The sequence below is a fragment of the Cydia fagiglandana genome, chromosome 11, assembly GCF_963556715.1.
Source record: "Cydia fagiglandana chromosome 11, ilCydFagi1.1, whole genome shotgun sequence".
Taxonomy (NCBI): Eukaryota; Metazoa; Arthropoda; class Insecta; order Lepidoptera; family Tortricidae; genus Cydia; species Cydia fagiglandana.
This window is the reverse complement of record NC_085942.1, coordinates 10,268,930-10,293,954: the sequence shown is the minus strand read 5'-3', so window position 1 is coordinate 10,293,954 and position 25,025 is coordinate 10,268,930. Positions and strand designations below refer to the sequence as shown.

The 25,025-nt window shown below is 39.6% G+C and overlaps 1 protein-coding gene across 2 annotated transcripts; it reads right to left on the bottom strand.

Annotated features, from left to right (window-relative positions):
- Positions 1-1,236: 1,236 nt before the first annotated feature.
- Positions 1,237-24,959, bottom strand: LOC134668957 (nucleoprotein TPR). Of its 2 annotated transcripts, XM_063526467.1 has the most exons (15): positions 24,744-24,959; positions 16,864-21,753; positions 16,009-16,208; positions 15,660-15,749; positions 15,115-15,244; positions 14,632-14,692; positions 14,421-14,580; positions 13,906-14,037; positions 13,076-13,189; positions 11,846-11,972; positions 11,406-11,505; positions 10,767-10,948; positions 9,787-9,887; positions 3,401-3,509; positions 1,237-2,381 (listed from the first exon to the last, which is right to left on the bottom strand). In XM_063526467.1, the coding sequence occupies exons 1-15, from the start codon at positions 24,919-24,921 to the stop codon at positions 2,305-2,307; spliced, it is 6,651 nt and encodes a 2,216-aa protein (XP_063382537.1). In that variant the 5' UTR covers positions 24,922-24,959; the 3' UTR covers positions 1,237-2,304. The 2 variants fall into 2 exon arrangements, with proteins under 2 accessions (XP_063382537.1, XP_063382536.1); XM_063526466.1 differs by having other exon boundaries at positions 13,906-14,034; positions 14,421-14,692.
- Between the last annotated feature and the right edge of the window lie 66 nt (positions 24,960-25,025).

Here is a 25,025-nt window from a genome sequence, read left to right as displayed (position 1 = left end):
AAGTGTTACGGTCATGGTTCAATTTGGAATCTTTTGCTTACTCACGTCTAAATAAATGCACGGGACAGGCTGCTCAGTGCTTCTCTGATAAGAACTATTTCCACATCTACCCTCAAAGTCACGGTTCCTGCCGTTCCTGGAAACTGTGCTAAAAAGCCATAAAACAAATGAAACAGGCCGCATACTGGACTAAGGGGCACGCGGCGCGATGAGCGCTATAACAAGGTCGTTCATACATTTGGTTGAGCGCAATGCGCATTGATTTCCCGCTTGCGTCCAATCAAAAAGTGGAATCTTAAGCATTGCGAGGGTTAAAAAACTTTGCTACTGAGTAAAATACAAAAAATGCCATTAACTAGCTGGTTTGGTGAAAAAAATGTGTTTCATTAGCTAATTTTAGTCAGTCTCGTGCCTAGAAACTTTCGCAACGGCCACGATTGCACTTTTAGAACCACGTGCGTAGCGAGGCAATCAATTTAAAAAAAATTTGAAACGTTTTTAGCTTCCTCGGATGTCAATCTAGTCTGGTCTCGGGCACAAGGGGTAAACAACAACTTTGCCCCTGTTTTAAACAAATAACGATTGAAGCCATTTTGATAATTTACATTAAATATTATAAAATGAACTTAATTTGATAGATCATTGAATTTTATCGAAATTTGCAAGGCACACGATTACCTGTTATCGTTAGGCATACCAAGGACGCGGACGCCTAGGCAAGGCGCTAACTGCGCCGCGATAACAATTCATTTTTACTTCTGCTGGTCGATTTTTGCTACTATAACCTGCATTCTTATTAGCGCTAGAAGTGTTAGTAATGCCGAAAAAAATCATATAAATAACTATAAGGTCATTTGGAGTAAAAGCAAACTTAACCTTAGGTTGGTATTCCACCTGTCCAATGCATTGCGTCTCACTCTCTCACTATTACGCAAAATGTGAAACGCACACACATTGGACAGGTGGAATAGCACCCATATCATATATATGTATATTCGGCATAAATGCCCTGTAAGGTCAATGTGGCTTTCCGTCATAGGGACTATTCTGTCCTCTAGCGTTATTTCCTAAGATTGAAAATCAAACAAATAATATGCTCGTATTGCTCGTGGACGGAATAGTCCCTATGACTGTATTAGCCACATTGCCCTTACGTTTATAACTGTCACTTAAGTTATGAGATTGTGCTTGTATTTCGGGCGATGAATACAATGAGTAAGTAATGAAAATACCACGAACTTTTAAGTTTTTTATTGGTAAATTATAAGGAAATTATTACAAATGGAATTGCTTTGTTTAACTTACTTTATAATAATGACTTATTTATCATGTTTTTTTTAATTGGATACATTAATCAATTACTAATTTAACGAATTTGAATGTCACATACCGGTGCATTATATTATTAACCATGAAACCACTAAGATTGGTTATCCACCTGTCCAATTTCTTGGTCGATGTGTATTTGCATTTCACATTTTGCATTTTGAGAAAGTGAGACGCAATGACATTGGACAAGTGGAATACCATCCTAAAGAACTAAAGCTTCTCATTTTGACACGACAAAGTTTCCTGCAAGTACTTAATAAAATGATACATGTGACGAGTTTTACAGAAAAAGCTTGACATACAATAAAGGATCGTTTGTAACCTTTAAATGTTATAAATAATATACTTACATGTATTAAAAAACTAGAAACCCACCATGAAACATTACATTAAGTATCACTTAGTATGAACCAAATTGGAGAAATTTCGCAAAGCTGTTTATATTACTCCGTTAGAACTACTTTAATAGGTACCATACCATATTATGTCAAATCTTATGTCAACGTAATCAGGCAATAACTCTTTCACTGCGCGGCTTATATCTTACCGATATGACCTTAAGCGCATAACAAATATTTTCCTTTATGCGCAGTGAAAGGGTTATAGGCAGATTATTTATTTTTGCTACTGTAGGCCAAGCACAGGAAGGGCCCGACAGTAACCTACCCGCAAGATAGACCACGTCCCTCTTTTAATTAGTACAGTTAGAAAAAGACGGGTAGTCTATCTCGGGGGCCCTTTAACGCATTGAACGATATATGACGCCTCGTTCAATAAGACATTAGGTATATCTTTAATACTAAATAATATGTCATCCCCTTTTATTCACGCATTCACTCGATCACAGGAGCAGCAATACAGTCATTTCTATTATATCCACAACAACAAAGTACGTGGAACTAATACCAGACTTATTATTAAGAAAATAATTATGAATATGTTATGTATGTGGGAAGAAATATGAATATGTCATTCTTAGTATCTATAGTGAGCCCTCCGCGAAGGCCTTCCGCGGGGCCTCATGCCGCGCCCCCTGGGTCCGCTTTCACTATCTGGAAAAAAATCAACATTACAATTTTCTATAAATGTGTTTTTTCGGTAGTTTACGCCTCTACGAAGTGTTTAATGTTGAAAAAAAAAAAATAATTGTATATTATTGTATGACACGGATGTATCGGATGCTGTCAAGTCTACTCTCGCTGCGGAATTATTGTACACAAGGAACAAGTATGTTGTACAGTCAACTGTAAAAATGTGGGTGTAGATAACTTACATAAAAATATGTCCCATAGTTCTTAATTCACTGACATAAAAGAGTTATGGGACATATTTTTAAAATGATTTGTACACCCTTAGTCCCTTATTTTTACAGTTGACTGTACCAACTGTCAAAAAAGTTAATAAATAAAATGTCCTGTATTTATAATCCCCATGTTAAAGTTTCGCTTGCTATAAAGAGAAAACGTGCCGAGCGAGATCTTTGTCTCTTCCGAGGTTGCATTCAGGAAAGCTTCTTTGGTAGTTAAGGTTTAAGTAATTTGCTTTAAAAAAAAGAATTATCAAAATCGGACTACTCTGTAAAAAAGTTATTATGTATGATCATAAAAAAAATAAGCGTCGACTTGCCTTCTCCGCTTTTAGTCGGTTAAAAAATTAAAATGTTTAAAACTCTTTAAAAAGACGTTTTCGCCTTTGTTTGTACTTGGGGGATAGACAGCTTGACAACCACTAGCGAAAGGTCTAGGGAATGCAAATCGGTTATTTTTTGTATGGAAATAATCGGTTTTTAACCGAAACCGCGGTTATTTCTATACAATAAATAACCGATTTGCATTCCTTAGAAAGGTCGTGGGAAGCGCCTGGTAAGATAATTAGATAAATACTTAAATAGCAGAAGCAGGCAACTAGCGAATCACAATGCGATAATTTTATGTAAGTGTGCTTCGAGTGGTTCAAAACGGTAAAAGCATCAGGATCAATGAGAAGCAAGATTTCGCTACGTAATAGAGAGGACTGCTGAGCTTGATTCAGTTTACAAGGCAAGGGGGTTTGTGGTTTGTGTGGCACGTACCGGCGGCTCGCATCCAGCGCTGGTGGGGCGACAGCGCGCGCGGCGGCGGCCCGCGGCGCGGCGCTCCCGCCGGGGCGCTCGCCTCCGCCTCGCGGCCCTCTTCGGCGACCTACGAGAACGATGTATAGGTATCAATAAAAATGTCACCATAAATACTAGATTGCACAAGAGCATAAAACGACTTCATTCGAAGCCGTATATCTGTTCCGAGCGAAGCGAGGATTGTATTGGTATTTATGCTAGGCAGAGATGGGCATCATTCGAATAAATTTTTATCTGAATGGTCATTCGAATAAACAATTCGGGGATGATTTATTCGCGAATAATTTATCCGCGGATAAATTATTCGACCACTTTTTAAATGACGAATGATTTAAGTATTCGTTATTTCATTTAGATTTTTGTTTTATTCCATTCAAATAAGCAACACGAATTATAACACGTTTAATATGACTTGTTTTTACTGTAGTGTTTACAAGTTAAAGATTGTTAAGGGTTACAGGATATGCCGAGGTAGTATAATAAACAAAGGATTAGCGTGAACAATGAATTACTCACACACAAAGTTATACATATTAGTAACTTTCTAGCCAGACCTAGAAAGAGATAGCTATACACTAAAAGAGTGAGAAAACCAAATTAGCAGTTGTTTGCTTCAGAGCGAATATCACAACGCGTAATTAAATTTTACAGTTACTATTTAGGTAGTTGCAAGTCTTGCGGGAAATGAAGTAGAGATTCACTAGATATGATATAGTAGTAACTTTACTATTTCATATCTAATGAATCTCTAATTCATTTCCTGAATCGCGGCGCCAGCTGCCATAAGGTACCTTTTGCCGTGGAACGTCACATATCTTTACCTACTATTTCATATCTAAGTGAATCTCTAATTCATTTCCCGAATCGAGCCAACAGTTGCCAAATCTTTCGAAACCGTGAAAACATTATAAGGTATTCCAATAAACAAAATTATTCGTGGCAATTCATTCGACGAATAAATTATTCGCAGATGAATTATTCGACGAATAATTTATTCGAATAAGAATAATCATCCGACATTTTTATTCGTCATTCGCGATAAATTGTTATTTTCATTCGTTATTCGTCATTCGAATAAAATTTGCCCATCTCTGATGCTAGGCAGCTAGAGTTGTACACTCTGCTTGTTACTTCGATTGCAAGGATAATATACCGAAATAAAATAAGACATGTCGGCGTACTGTATGGTATTCAAATTTGAGACTAAATAAATTAGTACTAGAGCCCGCGCGCCTATAGTTCGTTTTTTTTTTAGCATTAGAAAGAACTTGAGAGAAGGTAAGCGATCTTGACATGTCTTTTAATTGAAAAACGCTTTTTAAAAATCAGTAACCATTACTTTTGAAAGCAGAAGAATATAAATGATCGTTTTAGATTCATAATTGTTACATATTTGCCGTAACTTATTTTTAAAATGTGGTTTTCAATTAAAAGACACATTAAGATTGTTTACCTTATTTCTAATGCTAAAAAAAACGAACTATAGTGCTGGGACGACGACGTGCGACGAAGTTTTAGAGTCTGTCTGTTGCTATGACAATAAGGGTCGTACTTGAAGTTTTACTTTATGCACTAAAGCATAAAATGCCATTTTATACAGCCTACACACGACATAAATATTCAAGATTCAAAATATGCTTTATTCAAGTAGGCCTAGCAACAAACACATTTGAATCGTCGATTAGAAACGTCATCTTTAGCAACCATCAAAGACGATCTTTAAAATCATAAGAAGATACAATAAAATGTACAACCAGTTTAGCCTAGGTGGTATTTGTGTGATGAGCAAGAATAATATTAGAGTTATTTGTAAAAAAATTCCACGGGGGCTATTCATATTGTACTCGCCGACCGTACTTTATATTCAACAATAAAGAAAAATCGTAATAACTCCTTGAAGCATTAATTACCGTACTTAAAATAAAAGTAACAAAATATTGTCACTGTTTGTATATAATGCTCAAAACTTGCATACTATATAGATAACACACATGTAATGTGTCATATAAATAGATAAATATATGTGACGTTCCACGGGAAAAGGTACCTTATGAGGGTTTCTAGTTTCTGAGATATGAAATGTTTTGTAAAGAGGTGAAAAAATGCTCAATTTTTTTTTATTGTGTGATCTGAAACCTTAATGCGTAACGTTTGTTTACCTGTTTTTATTTTTGTTATAAGTTAGTTATAAGCCTAGTAATGTCGTCTCAGAGTTTAGTCGAAAAGGTACCTTATGGAAAAAAGATTGAAAATTCCCAAAAAAACTAGTCAATACGGGAAAAGAAGTTTGGTAGAGAACTGTATTAGCATTCTGCAAAACTAATTTGATAATTTCAGTTCTGGTTGGGGCGCCTAGCAAATATTATAACCGTACATCGACCGGTCATTACAAATCCAAGTAGCCTGCTATTATACCAAAGTTACTCTCGTCAAGTCTTTCTTAACTAGTATAATCTTCATTTAGTTTGGTCGCATGCAATAAATCAGCCATTGGTTTGCTGAAAAATGCCAATACCCGACGCATTACCTTATGGAATATCTGAGGTCATTGAACCTCAATGCCGCTTGTCTTCAATGGCAACCAAAATATATTATTGATAAGAAATAGACGATTTATACCATCTTTACCCCAAAATATTATTAGTTTATCCTAACTGTTCCATCATCATCATGCCTCATCATGTAACTTAACCACAAGGTACCTTTTCATTACATACAAATTATTGGTCTTTTTTAAGATTATTATGACGAAGAACTAATTAAATTTGTGGCAGTTTAATGTAAATTAATATTTTCTATTCATAAAAGATAAACTTCAATGTGATTGATGTTTTGTAGTGATGTATTATTAGATTTATTTCCATAAGGTATCTTTTCGTAAATGTATCGAGCAAATACTGTAATTGTTATGTAAGTTTAAAGTGGCTAAAGGGGTTAAATATCGTATTTAGTTGGGGTTTTAGGATTTATTTCATTTGAATGACAGAATTTCTTTCATATGTGCTCAGAAAAATTGATTGTGTGTTACATTAAAAGTAAAAATATTCAATTTTCTGATTTTATATGAAAAAGTCAGAAAATACATTTTCACCTCTAAATCGGTATTGTTTTTTGCTTAAATTGTCTCTCAGTGTCGTTTTCTAATAGATACAATTTAAATCTTGAGAGCTCATTGCAATCAATCGTGAAAATGAAATAAAACTTTATTTTCAAGAGATTGGTTATAACATAAATCAGTCGATATCAAAGGTTTCTATTTGCATTACAGAACAAGTCGCAACATTTTTTTAATCTCAGATATATAAGGTATTATTATTTGTAGTCAACTATGTAACTTACTTCAGGAACATAGTTTTTTAGGCGGCTAAACTTAAAACTTCTCTATCGTAAAGTTGCTCATTTCACAACATTATTTTCAAAAAATCATATCTCTGTAACTACGCAACTTAGAAGGTTGATCTTTTGTGTTATCGATAGCTTATTTATTGTAGATTACTGGGGTATGCATAACTCCATACCCGCCATAAGGTACCTTTGCCCGTGGGATGTCACATATTTCTTTATGCACTAGAGTGCCAGTCATGCCAGTACAACACAAAGTCCAGTACAATGGTTGTCAGCCATGCGGAACGAACGTCATTCTCGATTGTGTATCGAGTTGCAAATTGAAACAGGTATGGATGTCTTACACGTATGTTTACAGCCACCAGCGTTTATACAGCTGGCATAGGGGCTTAAAGGCCTCCATTATGAACGCTAATTAAAGTCAATAGACCGCTTGATAAAGACGAGACTCGGATAACATCTAGGTTACCTATTTGTTATATTTATTCAGCTTCTGCCCGCAACTTCCTCTGCGTGGAATAATGATGGATGACTAATAAGTTTTTATTCTCTCTACGTAGCATTCTCCGGGCTTAAAACTATCTCCGTACAATATATTAGCGGTTTTGCGGTTTAATCGTGAAGAGATAAGAGACAGACAGGCAGAGTTACATTCGCATTTATAATGGCAATAATTTTTTATTGAATGATTATTGAAATTTAACGAGTAAATTATTATTAAATATCTTAAATGCACCAGCTGCATGCTAGCGAAATCGCCATCCGGCAGTGCAATATACATTCAAGTTTAAACCGATTACGTTGGCATAAATTACTAGCATATTATCTCCGTGAAGCGATTTCTATAGTGAATTGTCATTTTTTCAAACGGATCATTTAGTCGGTAATGAACGGCCATTATGTTAAGCATTCGCTTACGAAGATTGCCGTTGCACACATGTTGATATGACGATTAGTAATGCTCGGGGCTCGGTTACGGGAAGCATTATTACAACACATCGCCAAACTCATACCTCGTGAATTACCTATTGATAGTTAGTAGGTTTGCTTTTACTTGAAACATCATTATCGACTTTATTAGATGCTAGAACTTCAATAATGTGTCAGCAATATTATATTTTACGACTAGATTTACGAGACCAAGCTATGAATGGGTTCAATAAGCATCTAAACAAAATGCTTTCATATAAGCTGATTGACCTACTAGATTGATTACAAGTACACTGCGTTTTATGAACAATGTAATGCATAAACTAGTAAAATAAACGAACATGAACCTCCACGACACGACTGTCTTATTTTGCAAATCTATTTTTGATTTTGATCACCAACGCAAATGTCTAATTAAATCAAAATGCGCATAATCGCTTGATAATACGATTCTTATCAGTCGTGCATGGATTTATTTTTTCATTGCTCAGAAACGTAGTTCGTGCTGACACAATGACGAATAAATTACGAGTAAGCATTAGTAATTGAACTCTTTTTCTTTCACTCGTCAACCTAATTTGGAACAACATTACAAATATACTAAAGTGACCGTTTTAATTGCATAGATTATGTCGCTGCCTGCAATAAAACGAACACTCGTAAAATTATGTAAATATACATCGTGTTTAAAATATGTGGACAGGAAGTAACGATCTGGAGTCGTTACTTCCTGTCCACATATTATATAAAACAAAACAATCGTGTTTACGCGGTGGACGTAAATATCACGCGATCAAGATCATTATCGTCATATTACATACTATATTCACATTAATAAAGTAAGGTTGTACAGTATATCATTGACGTAGGAGTAAATAGATTTGATATCATTCATTGTAGTCTTTGGAGCAGACTGTGGAGGCATTATATCAGGTGTGATAGGTATATTCGTCGGGCATGTCTGATCACAGTGATTGCGAATGACGCGTCTACTTTGCCTCCTGCTTTGAGTACATGCTTTGGTTCTTGATTTGGCTGTACTGCTGAAGCATAATTGATTGTGCCGGTCCCAGTGACTACCTTTATGGGCTTTATGAAAAGAAATGTGTCTTCAACACTCAGTACTTCCATATTTCTACTAAACATTTTTTCACACCACCTATTCGGAAATGAGCTTTTTCTTCCCTGCTAGGAGGGATCAAAGTGGCACTTTGCCCCCTGCTAGGAGGGATCAAAGTGACACTTTTCTGTTCAAGCACACTATTTAAAAAAAATTATGTACATTATTTTATTAGCTTAAATAATCTGTTTAAGCATCAGATTGTGTCAACACTAAGTTTTTTTATTTTCCTCATAGTTGGTGTGAAAAGCAGTATGTGTCACACGGTATCAAAATTATTTCGTCTTGGGCGTTAACACGTGAATCCCTCATTACGCTCAGGATTCTACTTTATTGTAGAATCCATCGCTTCATTCAGGATTCAATGTACGCCCTTGCCGTCAAGGGCGTACATTGAATCTATATCATTTTGACCCCTTAACACAAACTACTATTTTTGCCATGCAGATATGAATAAATAAATACTTATAGAAAAACACATGGTTATATACAGGGTGTTTGGTACATCGTTTGCCAAATTAAAACGGCAGATAGCTTGAGTCATTTGCTATGTTCTCATGCCTAGAAAAACAAAATTGGCCATGGTTTTTTTAATACTACGCAAGTAAAAATTTGGAATTTACGAAAAACTGTCATAGAAGGGAAGAATTTTTTTTTACACCAAAATAAAAATTTCTAGGTCTGAGAAGATAGCAAATGACTCAACCTATCTGCCGTTTTAATTTGGCAAACGATGTACCAAACACCCTGTATTTTACTGGTATCCGATATTGTGGATCGGACAATGTGGAAAATCTCTTACGCTACGATTAACTAAGACTATTCCAGACTAAGGGATATACATATATTTTCCACCCACGGCACTTCAAACATGTGTTCTATTTTCGATGAGTAAGCCTGACATTCGATTGTAATTTTTGAAATGTCAGCCTGGTAAAGGGCTACTAACCTGGTGTGGAGACGAGGGTTCACTGCCTTGAGAGCTGACAGCTGCGGCCTCCTCCTCCACGCGAGATTCCTCCCACTCGCGACTCTCATTGCCTTCCGATCCTATAATACAAAACTACATTGAACGTATTTGTAAATATTAGTAGAGTAGTTTTTAGACTGAGTCATGACAAGGTACCAAGGTGTGAAGGTATTTTACCTTTCACGAGGTTTACTTTACAAAATTGAATATTTTAGAGAACTAAACAGACTTCACGAATAGGGAACGTACGTGGACTGTGCTCAGAGCGTAGGTACATCAAGAGCATAGCAAGCGTCCAACAGTCGCACGACACAGTTTTGCACGGTACGAGTTTCCTATCGTAATAGACACCACTACTATGGTAGTAAGCAAGACGAAAGACTGAGTCGTAGTCTAATGGGGAGTCTAATTCGGGAATGCTCGGGAGTGGTCGTTTTCGCCCGCCGCGTGCGGCGGCGTCTCCCCGAAAACGACCACTCCCGAGCATTCCCGAACATACCATTCAGACGCCGCGGGCGGCGGGCCGCTGTCGGCCGCGGGCGGCGGATGAAAACGACCCCGGCCTAAAAAAAAATTGTGCCCCAAGTTGTAAGCTGGAGTAGACGACGCCCGAGTGCCATCCATTTCAGCCGTACATGCCGATTTGAGCAGGGTCGTCGTCAAGTAAGCGGATATCTACTGTTTCCCATAAAGTTTTGTCATAATGTATTTGTTTGTCAGCATTTTTGTTAGTCATAATTTGGGTTTTCTCTGAAACGCGTAACTTTTCAGGATTGCCATAACACAAATTTAAACTATCCAAACCTATCTATAGGATAACCTTACGAACATTCTGAAAAGCTAACGGATTCAGAATTATTACTAATGATAATCTGGCAATCATTACATTATGACTTTCAATAATTATGTCAAACAAAGGGATCCGTCAAGGAAGCTCTCGGGGTGGAGCGGTCACGTACGGGAGTCGGAGATGGCGGGGCTGGGCTGCGGCATGGCGGGCGGCAGCGCGGCGGCCAGGTCGGCGTGCGTGTCGTGGTGCGAGGCCGCGCCCGCCTCCGCGAACGTGAAGCGCGCGCCCGCCCCGCCCGAGGGGCCCGTCGCGCCGCCCGCGCCCAGCGGGGACACCACCGCCTCGCCGAACCTGTACATGGAAGCGAAACATTAGACAATCAGAAAAGGCAGACGGTCAGCGGTTTCTGACATTTTTGTAATATTTGGAAGAGCCGGGCATATTCAACCCCTCGAGTTCCAGCAGTACTAGCAGTAGATGATGGCAAAATCCTCTAAATCTCCGGGGTTTTCGACCTTTCACACATTTTGTATGAAATGGAGTCTGCTGGACTTAGAGGTAATTTTTATGCCGACGCGATATCGCGTCCACGAGTCTCGCGAGGTTATTTCGTAGGTAAATATCGCCAAGTATGATGTTCTGCAGGGAAGCGACACAGTCAGCAAGAAACGGTTTGACCGAAAACTAGAAAGCATTAGAATACTCGCACGATCGCCGATAGAAATTCCAAAACAATAAATTTTGAACTAAACCATACAATGTGCGAAAAATATCAAAATAATCGAAATAAAAAAAAATGTCTTCTTACCCGTCGTTTCGTCTCGGCACGTAGAGGGTGGGGGTGGAGGGAACAATACTGTCGTCGCCGTCGTCACCGCCGCTGCCGCCGAGTGACAGAGCTCCGCTGGCTGTTTACCAAAATAGACTCAATTAATTCGGGGTTCGCCACTTTCATGAGCATAAATGTTTCATGACATGTACCATCTCACATTATAAACATTCGAAACTCGTGTTTCGATGTTCAACATTCAACGCAAAATTATGAACGCATATTATGTATAGATAATCAATTAAAAACTTCACCTGATGACTTATTTAGTCCCTTTCAAATCCTCGCCTGTTACTTGGTACCATTTCACTACAGCTCCATTTGAGTTAAAGTTTGGGCCTTTCATCTCACTACCAATTTAATCAAATAGGCACGATCCAGCTACAAAGTTAAGCGATAGTTTGTATGGGTATACGTACGTTCGGTGCCGCTGCTGATGGCTTCGATCTGCGGCCCCTGCGGCGCGGGCTCGGAGTCGGGCTCGCCGGCGCCGGCGCCGCTCAGCTCGCCCTCCGACCCGCCCATCGGCGACTGCGCGGGGGATTCCTACATCAAAACCTAACATTAACCACCCAATGCCTTGCAAATCGTTTTTTGGCACATTTATAGCCTAAACCACACCGCATGCGTAATGGCGTACCTAACGCTTCGACTACCATCATAGCACATCGCTCGTGTTGCGTTCCCTACCCATTTGTAAAGAGTACATGACGCAGGCATTGAACAAAACAAGAATTAGAAGTCATACTACATTAAGCATGTGGTGTAGTCCAGTCTTTAACCAAAAGTAATTTCCACATTTCAGGCCAACGTGTGATCTGAAATGTGGACATGAGGTTTTTATAGCATTAGAAAAAATTTAACAATATTTTATTGAAAAACACTTTTGAAAAATAAGTCACGGATATGTAACAATTATGAATTATGAATCATATACGATTATTTACATACTTTTGCTTTCACAAGTAATAGTTACTGATTTTTAAAAAGCGTTTTCCAATTAAAATACACGTCATGATCGCATAGTCTTTCTAATGCTAAAAAAACGAACTATAATACCAGGCGAACATGGTGCAATCTCATGACGCATCCAACGTGCGTGTCGATCGAACGCGACCAACATCGTCGGGGACAGCGGGGAGCCACCATGCGTGGGAGCGAGGTAAGGTCGCGGCATGCCAGTCTTAACCAATAGTCACACTGCTCGCCGTTGCAATGTCGTATCTTCTCCAACCACGGTCGCTCACGAGACATTCGGCTACGACACAAGTAACCTAAATAAAGGGCTGGTGAGGTACCAGCGTATGTTAATTGATAACATGTCAAACTTGTTGCAAAGGCATAAGATCCACCGAGGGTAAGTTAAGACTTATTGTTAGAGTTCGTTTTTTTAGCATTAGAAGTAAGGTAAACAATCTTGATGTGTCTTTTAATTGAAAAACACATTTTAAAAATAAGTTACAGCAAATATGTAACAATTATGAATCTAATACGGTCATTTATATTCTTCTGCTTTCATAAGTAATAGTTATTGATTTTTAAAAAGCGTTTTTCAATTAAAAGACTTGTCAATATCGCTTACCTTCTTGCAAGTTCTTTCTAATGCTAAAAAAAACGAACTATAGTGTTAGTAATAGTGTAACAGGTACCTGATGCGCTGCACTGGCATCTCCGTCGGTGCCCTCCTCGACCTCCTCCTCCTCCTCCTCGCCGGCCTCCACTTCCTGCTCCTCCTCCATATCCTCCTCGTCTTCTTCACCTTCCTGCTTGCACAAAATAAATAAACTGTGATTCTGTAGGCCAAGCACATGATTGGCGCGACAGTATCTCGCCGCGAGATAGACTACCCTTCTTTTTCTAACTGTATTAACTAAAGAGGAACGGGTAGTCTCGCGGCGAGATATTGTCGCGCCAATCATTGTGCTAGCCCGGCTGGTTGTCTACGAGTATGAATGCTTATGATTTGATATTTGTGTTGGAAAATCATAACAATACACGTTTTCCTCAGGATCAGTAATAAATTAATTGACAAGATGGTGGGAGTTCGGTTATAAACTAAGTACAGCCTTGCCATTACGGATGTATGTGAAGTTGTAAGTATTTTGATAAAGAGTTTTAAAATTTCTATCACTAGTACAATGAAGCAATTCAATAAAAAATAATAACTGGTAAAAAATTGTGTGTCAACGTAGTATTCTTTTAAAATGTGCTGTATCTTTATAAAATCATATAGGTATTTATCGCAATTTGAGTATCTTATAGCGGCACGTCGGATGAGATACTATAAATAAATATAACCCTCGCAATGGGACGATGTCAACAGCTAGTGTTCCTCCACCGAGCTCACTGTAAGGGCTGATACATTGCGGACTGTTGGTTACGTCCAATTCAACTGACCGATCAAAACCCGCAATGTAATGAAACTCGTATGCGAGTTCTCGCATCGTCTAAATGAGCTAGCTATAAGATAAGATCGTACCCTGTACATGGTGCCGGAGCAGCGCTCGTCGTCCTCCTCGGAGTCGACGACGATGACGCCCTCGTCGTCCTGGTCGCAGCGCGACGACGTCGGCACCTGATACTCTACTTCCACTGACCGTTCGAAGCCCTGCTTTAAAATTAAGGGTTTGTGAGCTTATTATTTAATAGATGTCGTATTATCAAAATATTATTAAAATTTCTGAGGTATGTTGGATTGCCGGAGTAAATAATGAAATAAATGAACCACTCTCAATATAAGGTAAGGTAAGGTTCGGTTTAAAAAATAAATATTGTCGTCATTGCACTAGGCTAGATATTGTGAGTATGGAATTCCGCAAAATAACGCCCGATTTTATTTATTTTATTATCTAATAAAGTTATACGCTGCGTACAACGTGACATTGGAAGACAGGAGCATTTCTATCGCACGAGTCGTTCTCGTTCACCCACCGTACGACGTCAACCGGTGATCGGGCCTAGACACAGTTGGGTAGTGCGGGGATCAGTAGTTACCTGCACCCTGGTCCGCTTGGCGGTGACGGGGCGCGACTGGAGCCTGCGCTTGGGCGGGCGCGCGTCGGGCGGCGGCTGCGACGTGCTCACTCCCGGCGGCGGCTGCGACGTGCTGACGCCCGGCGGGTGCGTGGTGCTGACGCCCGGCGGGTGCGAGGTGCTGACGCCGGCCGGGGCGTGCGACGTGCTGACGCCGGCCGGGGCGTGCGACGTGCTGACGCCCCCGGAGGGCTGGGCGCTGGCGGCGGAGGTGGGCGTGCCGCTGCTCGCGCCTGAACAATATTATCAATATGAAGCACGATGGAAACTAATCTCACCCGCGAAATTGTACGTTCCGCGCTTGACGCCGATCGCCAAAGGGAGACTGATATAGACCACTGCATAGTAATTGATAACAAACAATCGCTGATTTTTCCGTGTCAATTGAATGTTATTGTATTTATTTATTAATTATAGGAGATTTATTATAACGGGAAGTTTCATTCGACTCCGTCAGTAGGTCTCCTATATTGGATCAGCACAAATAAAAAAGAAACGAAGCAATATAAGTCTTATTGTTAAGAGTGGCAAACTACTATGTAGTTGATCCATCTTGTTGAAGGCCTTCAGTAGCTGTTCAGCTCACGAGCTCTACGATTTGTTGTCGCCTCTTCTTCAGTTCTACGAGCAAATGTGCGTGAGCTTAGTATAGTACCTTGTAACGAAGCAGCAGGGGCAGCTGGTGCAGCTACGCTGGTGACTGCGGCGGACGCCGAGCCGGAGACGGCCGCGCCGGAGCTCGCGCCGCTCGGCTGCTCGATACGCGGCATCACTAGTGCTACGGCCTGCAATGCAAACACATTATTAGTAAAAAGTAAAAGCCACCCAACAGTAGCAAAACTTTAACCCTTTTCCAGGCATATTACGATTTATCGACCACATACGCGTACGGGACAATAAAATTTCAACTTTAGCATTCCGATTTTAGGTTTGCACTTTCGAGAAATGTGATTTTACTTCAAATGAATCATCAAAGGTAATTTTAATATAAGGTAAGGTAATTTGAATATATTTGGATTTTTTTGGACAAACCTTGTAGATTGGTGCGGCCTGGAAAAGGATTAAGCTTAAGTACTATGGAAAAAGCTAAATTAACATGCGGATCTGTAGAAATTTATGAGGAGGGAGACGGAAATCGACTATGTCAATAATGTAAAAATAGTAGAGATACGGATTGTTATAACATATTCAACAACTTACTTGTTGTGGAGCTTGGGAATGCGACGAAGGTTGCGCAGAACTGTCGCTAGAACCCGCACTGCCCATACCAGCTTCACTGGTGTCCATATCCTGAAATTGAAGAACATCATTTAATTTTAGGAAATATTTAAAGAGGATTAAAGGTACGCTGCTCGCAGTTTATACATCTGCTACAGTTAGGCCCTCTTGCACCATCCCACTAAACCAGGATTAAGCGGTTTAACCGTCAACCCAGTGTCAAATTGTACTGGTAACCATGGTAACTCCAGGTTTAACCGGTTAACCCTGGGTTAGTGGAATGGTGCAAGCGGGCCTTAGCATCTCGCCGGGTTTAATCGCTTGCACAAACCTGCGTGGATTCGGGCGGGGCGGTGGACGCGGCTAGGGCGGCGCGGGGCAGCGGGCGCGAGGAGGAGGCGGGCATGTACTCGGTGGTGTGCGCGTCGTGCGGCGCCGTGGGGCCCACCTGCGCCATGGGCCGGATGGACGCGAGCGGCGTCTCGCCGCCGCGCCCGCGCGCCATCGTGTGTGCGCTCTGTTGGGCTACGCCTAAAACGAAACTTATCGTGTGAGCTGTAATAACAAAACTAGAGATCCTCTGTTCTTAACTCTCCGGCTATTTTGTTTTCTAACTATCCAGACAGGCTGGCCTAACGAGTTAATGACTGATTTTTAGTAGTATCTACACCCAAGGCCAAAAGTATGGAAATAACGTTGTTTTCTTTAATGTCTCATCTTTGTTGAATATTTGTATCCTAATATTTGCATTGGGCAACTCCAAAATATTAAAAATTCCCGCTACATATCAAAATATCCTAAAATATTGTCGAAAAGATAAAAAAAAGTTAGGACAAAGATGATAGTTCAGGACAGTCTTTTCAGAAGGGCTTATTTCTCTATGGATACCATACAAAAATCCTCATCTCTATCATAGCCAGCATTTTAGTAATTTACTATTCAAATGTTCTATTATTAATTTTACCATATTGTTTTCAAATCGTCAATGAATAATATAAAATCAAACTTTTCTATCAAAGTATAAGCTTGTTTCCATACTTTTGGCCTTGGGTGTAATTCTAGTAAATTCGTATAGAAGGAAAAGAAGAATGCTAATTTGACAGAAAATAGGAAGTCTTAAACTAGATAGAAGCAGCGGAGTCATAGCCGATTATGGCAACATCAAATTATGGGACATTGAACTTACCAGCCATCGGTTTGATATTGGCCGTGGGCGGGTCCGTCGTGGTTTTCTCGGTGGTAGTCTGCTGCTTGGACGCCGAGGCTTGGCTCTGAAGCTGCCGTTGCAGCATCGTAATCTTCTGTTGTAGCGCTTCGATCTCTCGAGTCTTTTCCGCTTGAGCCTCCGTTCGCTCCTTCTCGAGTCGAGACACGCGGCCCTCGTACTGCGACTTAATCAGAGCCAACCTCACGTCTTGCTCATCACGATTACTTTGCTCAATAGCACCTATTTTTGTACGCGATTCGTCCAATTCGCGACTCAGTGTATTTTTCAGCTCAGTCAATTGAACTATCTTATTCTTAGCTTGTTTCAATACTACTTTGGCCTTCTCTTCTTTATCAGTATTTGCCGTTCTGAGACTTTCAATTTCCTGTTTTAATTTCTCATTATTGGCTTTCTCAGCTTCTAATTGAGCTTGTATTTCAGTGAGTTGTGCATCCATCTTCTTGGCGCTCTCGGCCGAAGCAGCGTCGGCGGCTGCAGCTTCCCCTTCCGTCTTCTTCTTTTCTTCTTCAACAGTCTTAGCTAATTCTTCATACTGCACCTTGTATTTCTTAGCTATCTTTCTAATTTGCATTTCCTTGTTTCTAATATCATTGAGAGAAGCATCTTTACTGGCTACTTCTTCAGTAAGCTTAGCGTTTGTTTCAAGAGCTGTAGCAAGCTCTGCCTTCACCTTTGTAAGTTCTTCAGTAACTCTAGCCATGTCATCCCTGAGTGTATTTATTTCCTCTGTTAACCTCTTGTTTTCTTCGACCAAAGTACTTTGCTGCCGCGATAATACTGTATATTGCTCTTCTAGCTTACTCTTCTCGACTCTAAGTGCCCCAAGCTCCTCATTTGCCTTTCTGGTGTTGTCTTTTTCGCTGGTTAACATCTTAGCTAGAGTCTCCCTTTCATTTTGAAGCCTCTTCCAGTCTTCTGGGCTCGTTTTGTTGGCGCGTTCGACTAAAGCGTTGACACGAGTTCGCCAACGAGCAGAATCTGCTTTTAGTGATGTGTTTTCAGATTGTAATGTCTCATTCTTTGAAGTCATGTCATTGATTTTTTCCTGCAGTGGAGCTAATTTTTCTTCAAGCTGCCTGGTTGATGCAGTCAGTTCCTCTACGCGACTTGTTAAAGTATCACGTTCTTCTCTAAGAATTCTGTTGCTATCTGTCAAAGCATTGAGTGTTTCGACTTTTCTTAGAATATCAGATTGCTTGTTCACAGTCACCATGCTTACTTCAGATTTTTCTCTTTCGGTAGCTAACGCCAACTTGGCACTATCGAGTTGTTTCTCCGCAATTTCCAACTGCGACTTCAGCCGCATGTTCTCTGCGTTGAGAATGTCAGATTTCGCCATAGCAATATCTTTTTCTTTCCTAAGGAACTTTACAATTTGGAACAATTGCTCTGACGACTTTCCATCTTCTTCAGAAACCGAAACATTCATAGACGAATCATTGGCTGATTCGTTCATGCTTTCCGACATGGATCTTGAGGCATGCGTAACGGACAACTGAGTGCCTAATGCTTGAATCTGGTTATGTAACAATGAATTCTGGTCATTCAGATCCTTAAACCGCTCCATCAACTGCGCGTTTTCTGCAGCAATCATTTTTTCTCTCTCAGCCCAAGCAGCTTTTTCTGTTTCTAAGTTCTCAACAGCATTATTTTTTAACGCAACTAATTCATTAATTTGATTTTGAAGTCTAGATAATTCTTCTTTCACATTAGACAAAGCCTGAATGTCAGTTGAATGAAGCATCATTTCATGATTATATTTTTCTTCAGCATTAGTGACAGCTTCCGACATTTTAGCTATCTCTGCTCGCATGGCTGCTAGCTCCGACTGGGAATTATCATAATTAGCTAATACAGTCTTTAATTCTTCTTTAGCTTCTGCTAGCTCTCGCCTAAGAGCATTATTACTAGTAGAATGCTCTCCATTAGCTTGTAGAGTAAGCTCTGCTTCAAGTTCACCACATTTTTCTTCAAGGTGTTGTAATTTTTGTGTATAGTCAGAAAGTTTCGCCTCTGTTTCAGACTTATATGTTTGATACTCAGTATGAAGTGTTTTAAGCTCTTTTTCGGCGCCTTCTGATATGTCACAGTATTGTTTAATGTGTTCCTTTGCTACATTCAACTGTGCTTGTAGAGACTGGATTTCTGCCTCTCTGTCTGAAAGTTTATTTTCCAACTCTTTTATCTTCTTCATAGAATCAAACGAACCATCTGAATTAGGTGTCAACGCAATCTTAAGTTTCTTTGCAAGTTCTTCATTAGCTTTATTTTTTTCAGAGAAATCTGCACGTAGTTGTGCCATTTCCTTTCTCAGTTGGTCTGCTGCATCTTTTTCTTCCTGCATACGCGATTTTGCGGTTTCAGTTTGACGTTCAAGATGCGACGCTAATTCTCTAAATCTGTCTTGTTCTTCCTGTAGCCTCCTTCTTAAAGCAGAGCATTCTCTCGTTGCTTCATCCAAGCGCGACTCAATTTTTGCGCGGGTTTCAACTTCAACTCGCTCTAAGCTTGCCTTAATTAATTCAAGGTTTTTCAACAATAAAGATTGTCCCTGTCGTTCTCGATTTAATATTTCTTTTTCAGTCTGTAGCCGTAACTCAGTGTCTCTCAGTAATTTGCATTCCAATCTTAAGTTTTCTACTTGTATTTCAGCAGCAGCAAGTTTACCTTGCGCATTCAGAGCCTCATCCCGCAAGTGTTGCAGAGAAACTTCATGCTTAGCAATGGTCGCATTATAAGCTTTGTTCTTTTCTTCCAGTGATGCAATTTGCTTTTTGTAAGTAGTAACATTTGTTTGCAAAGTTTTAAGTCTCTCGTTATTATATTCCGAGGTTGATGAGCTTTTGCTATTTGCCGCCGTCAGTTTTGATATCTCTTGTCGCATGTTATCAATTTGTTCAAACAGCATTTTCTCGTTTATTAGTTTTTCTTCTTTGTATGTTTTATATTCCTCTTTCAATAGTTCCAGGTGTTTCTCCGTTTCTTTTAATTTTATTTCTAGAGCAGGTGTTTCCACTGCTGGTTTTTGGAGTTTTTCAGTAGTATCCATAGTAAATGAATCTCCTTTTTCCATGTCAATATCTTCCAAAACGGAACTCATTTCGTGGCGTTTGCCTTTCATAAGGTCATGATACAATTTCTTGAACATGTCACGTTGTCTAATTAGACCATTCACCATTTTAGTCTGGCGGTCTTGAGCTTCAGTTAGTTCTAGAACTCTGTTCTTCAATGATTCTATTTTATTTTGCATTTCTCCTGTCTCAAATTGCTCTTTGTGTCGCTCAAATTCTTCCTGCTTGTCAGTCAAATCGCGGACCATGCGCAGCAGTTTTTGATTGTTTGCTTGTAGCTCTTGTATGTCACTGAAAGTTACCAAAGTTTTGGATATGATCCTAGATGAACTTAAATCTGAGGAGTTTGTTGCATTAGAGGCAGTATTAGAGGCATCATGGTCGCCATTAGGAAGTAACCCTCCGCGACTGTGTTCAATTTCCTTCAACAAGAAGCAAACCTGTCTTCCCAAATCTGCAAGCTCTCCTTTGAGTCTAGTGTTTTCCCGACTATAATGGTTAGCAATTTTAGAGGACTCATTATAGTCGTCTCTTAGCCTGTTGCATTCAATCACCAATGAATCAATTTGCTGAGATAATGCTGTATTACTTTCGATTGCTTCTTCATATTCTATTTTTTGTTTTTGAAGCATTGGAGCCTTTTCTTCCAATTCTTGAACGATAGTATTAATGGTTATGTTAAGTCGTCTATTTTCTTCTTTTTCTTGTGCTAGTTCATCTGTGACTTTTACTAGCTGTGAATAAATCTGAGTTAAGGACATTCCTGATTTCAAAAGTTTGCTAGCCGTAGCTGCAGATGGAGCTAGATCACTTAAAGCCATGTCAAGATTTTGTGCATTTGCAGCCTTTAAAAGGTCATTTGCATGTTCTAGTTCATTCTTTAGAGAAGAAATGATTTCATTCTTTTTCTCCATCAGTTCTTCATGATCTAATTCTGACTGCTTATATTTCGTTTCCAATTCACCATATTTTTCTGTGGCTTCATTCAATAGCTTTTGCAGTTCTGAAATGCCTTCAGTTAGCTCCATAGTTTTTGCCTCAGCATCATCATGCATAGTTTTGAATAAATCGGCCAATTTCGTTTTGGCATCCAATTCTTTTTTATAATTATCTGTCATTTTGTTTTCAACTTCTCTTTGTTCCAGAAGGCGCTGTGTTAGATTTTCGGCACGGGTATTTAAATTCTTTTTTACCTCATTTAACTGAGCAATCGTTTCATTGGCGGCATTCAGTTCTTCGAGTTTTTCAGCTAATTGGGTTTCGACATTAACTAGTCTGCTGGTACTATTCAGTCTTACGGTTTGTAGTTCTGAAGTAAGTCTGTTGACTTCTTCAGTCAATCCAGAAATTTGAGAGTTAAGAAGAGTTCTTTCCTGTTCTATTCGTTTTTCACGATACTGCAAAGCTAGCTCTTTACTTTGGGTCTCGTCATTAAGGGCAAGAGCTTCACATTTTGCGTCAATAGCTGCACGCAGTTGTTGTGAAAGCGCTGCTTCATTGGCCGTTAGCCGTTCAATTTCCGTGTCTCGCCTTTCCAATATACGTGTTAAGTCATTTCTTTCATCCACTGCAGCATCGCGCGCGCTTTTAAGAGAAACGGCTTCATTTTCCAAACGAGCAATTTTATCACGCGCTTTGTCTTGTTCTGCATTTAATGTTGTAAGTTGCTTCTCCAATTCTGCAACGGATTCATCAGCAACCAGCAATTTTTTTGCAGCATCTTCATACTTTGCAGTCAATTCAGTTATTGCTCCTTCCAATTCAGATATCTTGTCCCCTGCAACATACAAGAAATAGTAAACTAGAGTTAGACCAAGAAAAGTCTGCAGAGATTTTGACAGCACATGCAGTGCATTACTGTGTGTGTAGTTATTAGTGTGTTATTTTAAACGTCAATCTTCTATGAATTTATGACGTATAAATAATACTGGCACTGCGTGTGCTCTCAATACTCTGCAGACTTTTCTTGGTCTAACTCTATATAGTAGGTTGAGTAAGTCATTTATGAAATGAAATGAAATGAAATGAAATGAAATGAAATGAAATGAATGAAATGAAATGAAATGAAATGAAAAATATTTATTTCGAGCAACTATGGACTCATACAGATTTGTTAGTAGACTTACGTTCCTAATGTTAGTACCTAATTAACTATTACAATATATATACACTGCTGGAAACATGCATTTCGCAGCAGTGTCTCATATACGGGCAGTCAAGTCTGTCCGCTATCACACACAGGATAGGGTTGGGGCTGGCCCGCACCCGGCGCACCAGGGATGTGCATCGTTTGCGCATAGTCGCATAAAAGCAGTCCACGCGCGCTTCTGCGAACATCCCTGATGCGCTGCAGAAACGAGGCAGCCCCATCAATACCCGGAACGCGTTGTTGTATTGGATCCGGAGGGCCCCGTAGGCCCGCTGCGTATAGAACCTCCATAGGCTGCACGTATACAGGGAAGTACAGTACGTTTTAAATAAGGTAAGTTTTACCTCCCTTGTACATCGCGCAAACCTACGGGAAATCATATTTGCCCTAACCGACAGAGCCCTCCGTTCTCGTTCTACGTCCAGATTGTCCTTTAAGTCAGACGTAACAATATGACCTAAATATTTGAAGCTTCCCACCCTCTCTAGTGGAATATCATTTAGATATATGGGAGGAACCTCATTAACCCTATTTTTGCCGGGGTCAAATACCATAAAATTACTTTTAGTTACATTGTATTTAAGTCCGTGTTCAAAGGCGTATTTCTCACATACATGTAACAATTGTCGTAAGCCACAAGCCGATGCGCTGAGCAAAACCATGTCGTCCGCATAGCTTATATTGTTTACGCACACTGCGTCTATATAGCAGCCGACATGCATCTTACCCAGCGCCTCGAGTAATCCATTTACGTACAGATTGAAGAGTGTGGGCGAGGTCAATCCGCCCTGCCTCACTCCACACTCCAACCTGTACGGGTCCGACAGTGTACCAGCCCATCTAACGCTATTGACCTGACCTGATTTAGCATGCACTTTAGGCTTAGGCGATGCTGGCACGATTGTTCCTTACGTTCAACAAAGCTGGGTAGCCATGAGATCGTACCTTGCATACCCCCAAAAAGTGGGGGGTAAAAGGGTGGGCTCCCCAGGTCCAGATCATTTTCGTATAATTTGGGAATGAGGAATTCATTTTGAAATATTTATTATATCTTTCCATACAAAAAAAATATTTTAGTACAAAAGATGAAAATGTTATGTAATTTTATGTGACAATTTTGGATGTTACTATCACAGTGTGGCAATTTGCACTAAATAAAAAATTGGACAATGTAGCCCATGTATTCTTTATTCTGGAAAATATCACTTTAAAGTAGGCATTCATACATTTTTTCCTAAAAAAAACAACGGGTTGCACTCTGGGAGTGCCGACAGAAGTGAAAACTCAATGACTAGTCCAAAATGTCTGCAGCACTATGTATAATTGACCCATCCTCCTTTCTATTGAAAAAATTTAGTTCCGAAATTGCTGGTCAGTGAGCATGTTTAAAATTCGAAATTAAAATTTGTACCGTTAATAAAATTGTTTGAAATTCGAATAGAAATTGTAAAGTTACCTTGCAGACCTCGCATCTAAATATATTTGGTCATGATATTTTGAGTTTTATTCACCAGTACTAGAGTTCACTTTTATTAGCAATTTCATCAAGAATTTATAGCACGTGGCGGTAACAATTTCCATACAAATGGAACTATACCCAAACGCAAAGATTAAAAATGTTCACTAAAACACTGAATTTGGCATTTCAAAAGTTTAAATATAATGTTTTAATGATTTTTCCAGGCGTTTTGCCCTTTTTTGGTACAAATTTGGTGTTTTTATGTTTCTTCCATACAAACTTTCTGCCCCCCATTTCCCCCCATTATCTCAAAACAGTCTCCATCTAAATTGCCCATAAAATTCTAGCCCAAGCCTTCGAAGAGCAGAGGCGAGTGGAACTCGACACGAAGCACGATGAGTTAAAGGCCCGACCACCTGCGGTCATCAATTACAATTTTGTCGGAGGGGTGCTGACCTGCAGTGAATGTGGCCGTACATTTACTGCTAAAATCGGTTATGTCAGCCACTTGAAAGCTCACGAACGTCGCTCTCAGTAATCAGTACTATACAGTCGGTGGTCGCTCAATAATTAGTACTATACAGTCGGTGGTCGAAACCGGCCAGGAAGGTATGAACAGAACAAATAAAAGATCAGTATATGACTGTCGCTCTCAGTAATCAGTACTATACAGTCGGTGGTCGAAACCGGCCAGGAAGGTATGAACAGAACAAATAAAAGATCAGTATATGACTATGTCCCTAATACATTCATCTACTGTCCGACTGGATTGTAGTAGTGACTACTACTGTTGGTACTGAAATGAACATAGCAATGTATTCAGTATCCAGTATGTTTACTAGCTACAGTCACTAGTTGGTCCCACACATAATAGTTTTATGTACTTGGTAACAAAAAAGGCGTGCGGATAAGTAAGCTGAGACTATTATTACAATGCGATGGAATTACTGTGAAACAAAGACAATTCATAACTGAACAACTCAAAAGTTAACCCTACCCTACATGTAAAACATTACAATTGAATTTTATTCAAACCACAGCAGTGAAACCTAGAAAAAATATAACTAGTGTACACATAAAACCAGAAGATGCATCAAATTATTCTCACTATTATTAAATGCAAAACGGTTGAAAAGCAGAAGACACACCGGGTACTCACCTATTTGTGTTTTGCTGGTTTCATGGAGCGCCTTGGAAGTTAAGTATTCTTCAAACTTCTGGTCAATGTATGTGTTAATTTTATCCGCGACAGCTGCGGGCAAATTCGCGATTTCTGTCTCGGATAAAGCATTTTGCAAATGATTTTTAGCGCCGGCGTCAGTGCCCGCAGCTTCCATTTTTGATGTAACCACAGATAAAGTACGCTGCAACGACAACGACAGCAAACATTGCAACCAAAATCCGCGAACCAACCATAGAGTAAATAAATGATGAAAATGAA

What these genes read in the sequence shown, in the direction of transcription:
- LOC134668957 (XM_063526466.1), bottom strand. Translation starts at nt 24,921, where the DNA reads ATGGAAGCTGCGGGCACTGACGCCGGCGCTAAAAATCATTTGCAAAAT. An exon ending in ATTCCCAAGCTCCACAACAA is followed by an intron (nt 15,245 to 15,659) that starts GTAAGTTGTTGA and finishes TTTGCATTGCAG; the next exon opens with GCCGTAGCACTAGTGATGCC. An exon ending in CATCAGCAGCGGCACCGAAC is followed by an intron (nt 11,506 to 11,845) that starts GTACGTATACCC and finishes TTTGGTAAACAG; the next exon opens with CCAGCGGAGCTCTGTCACTC.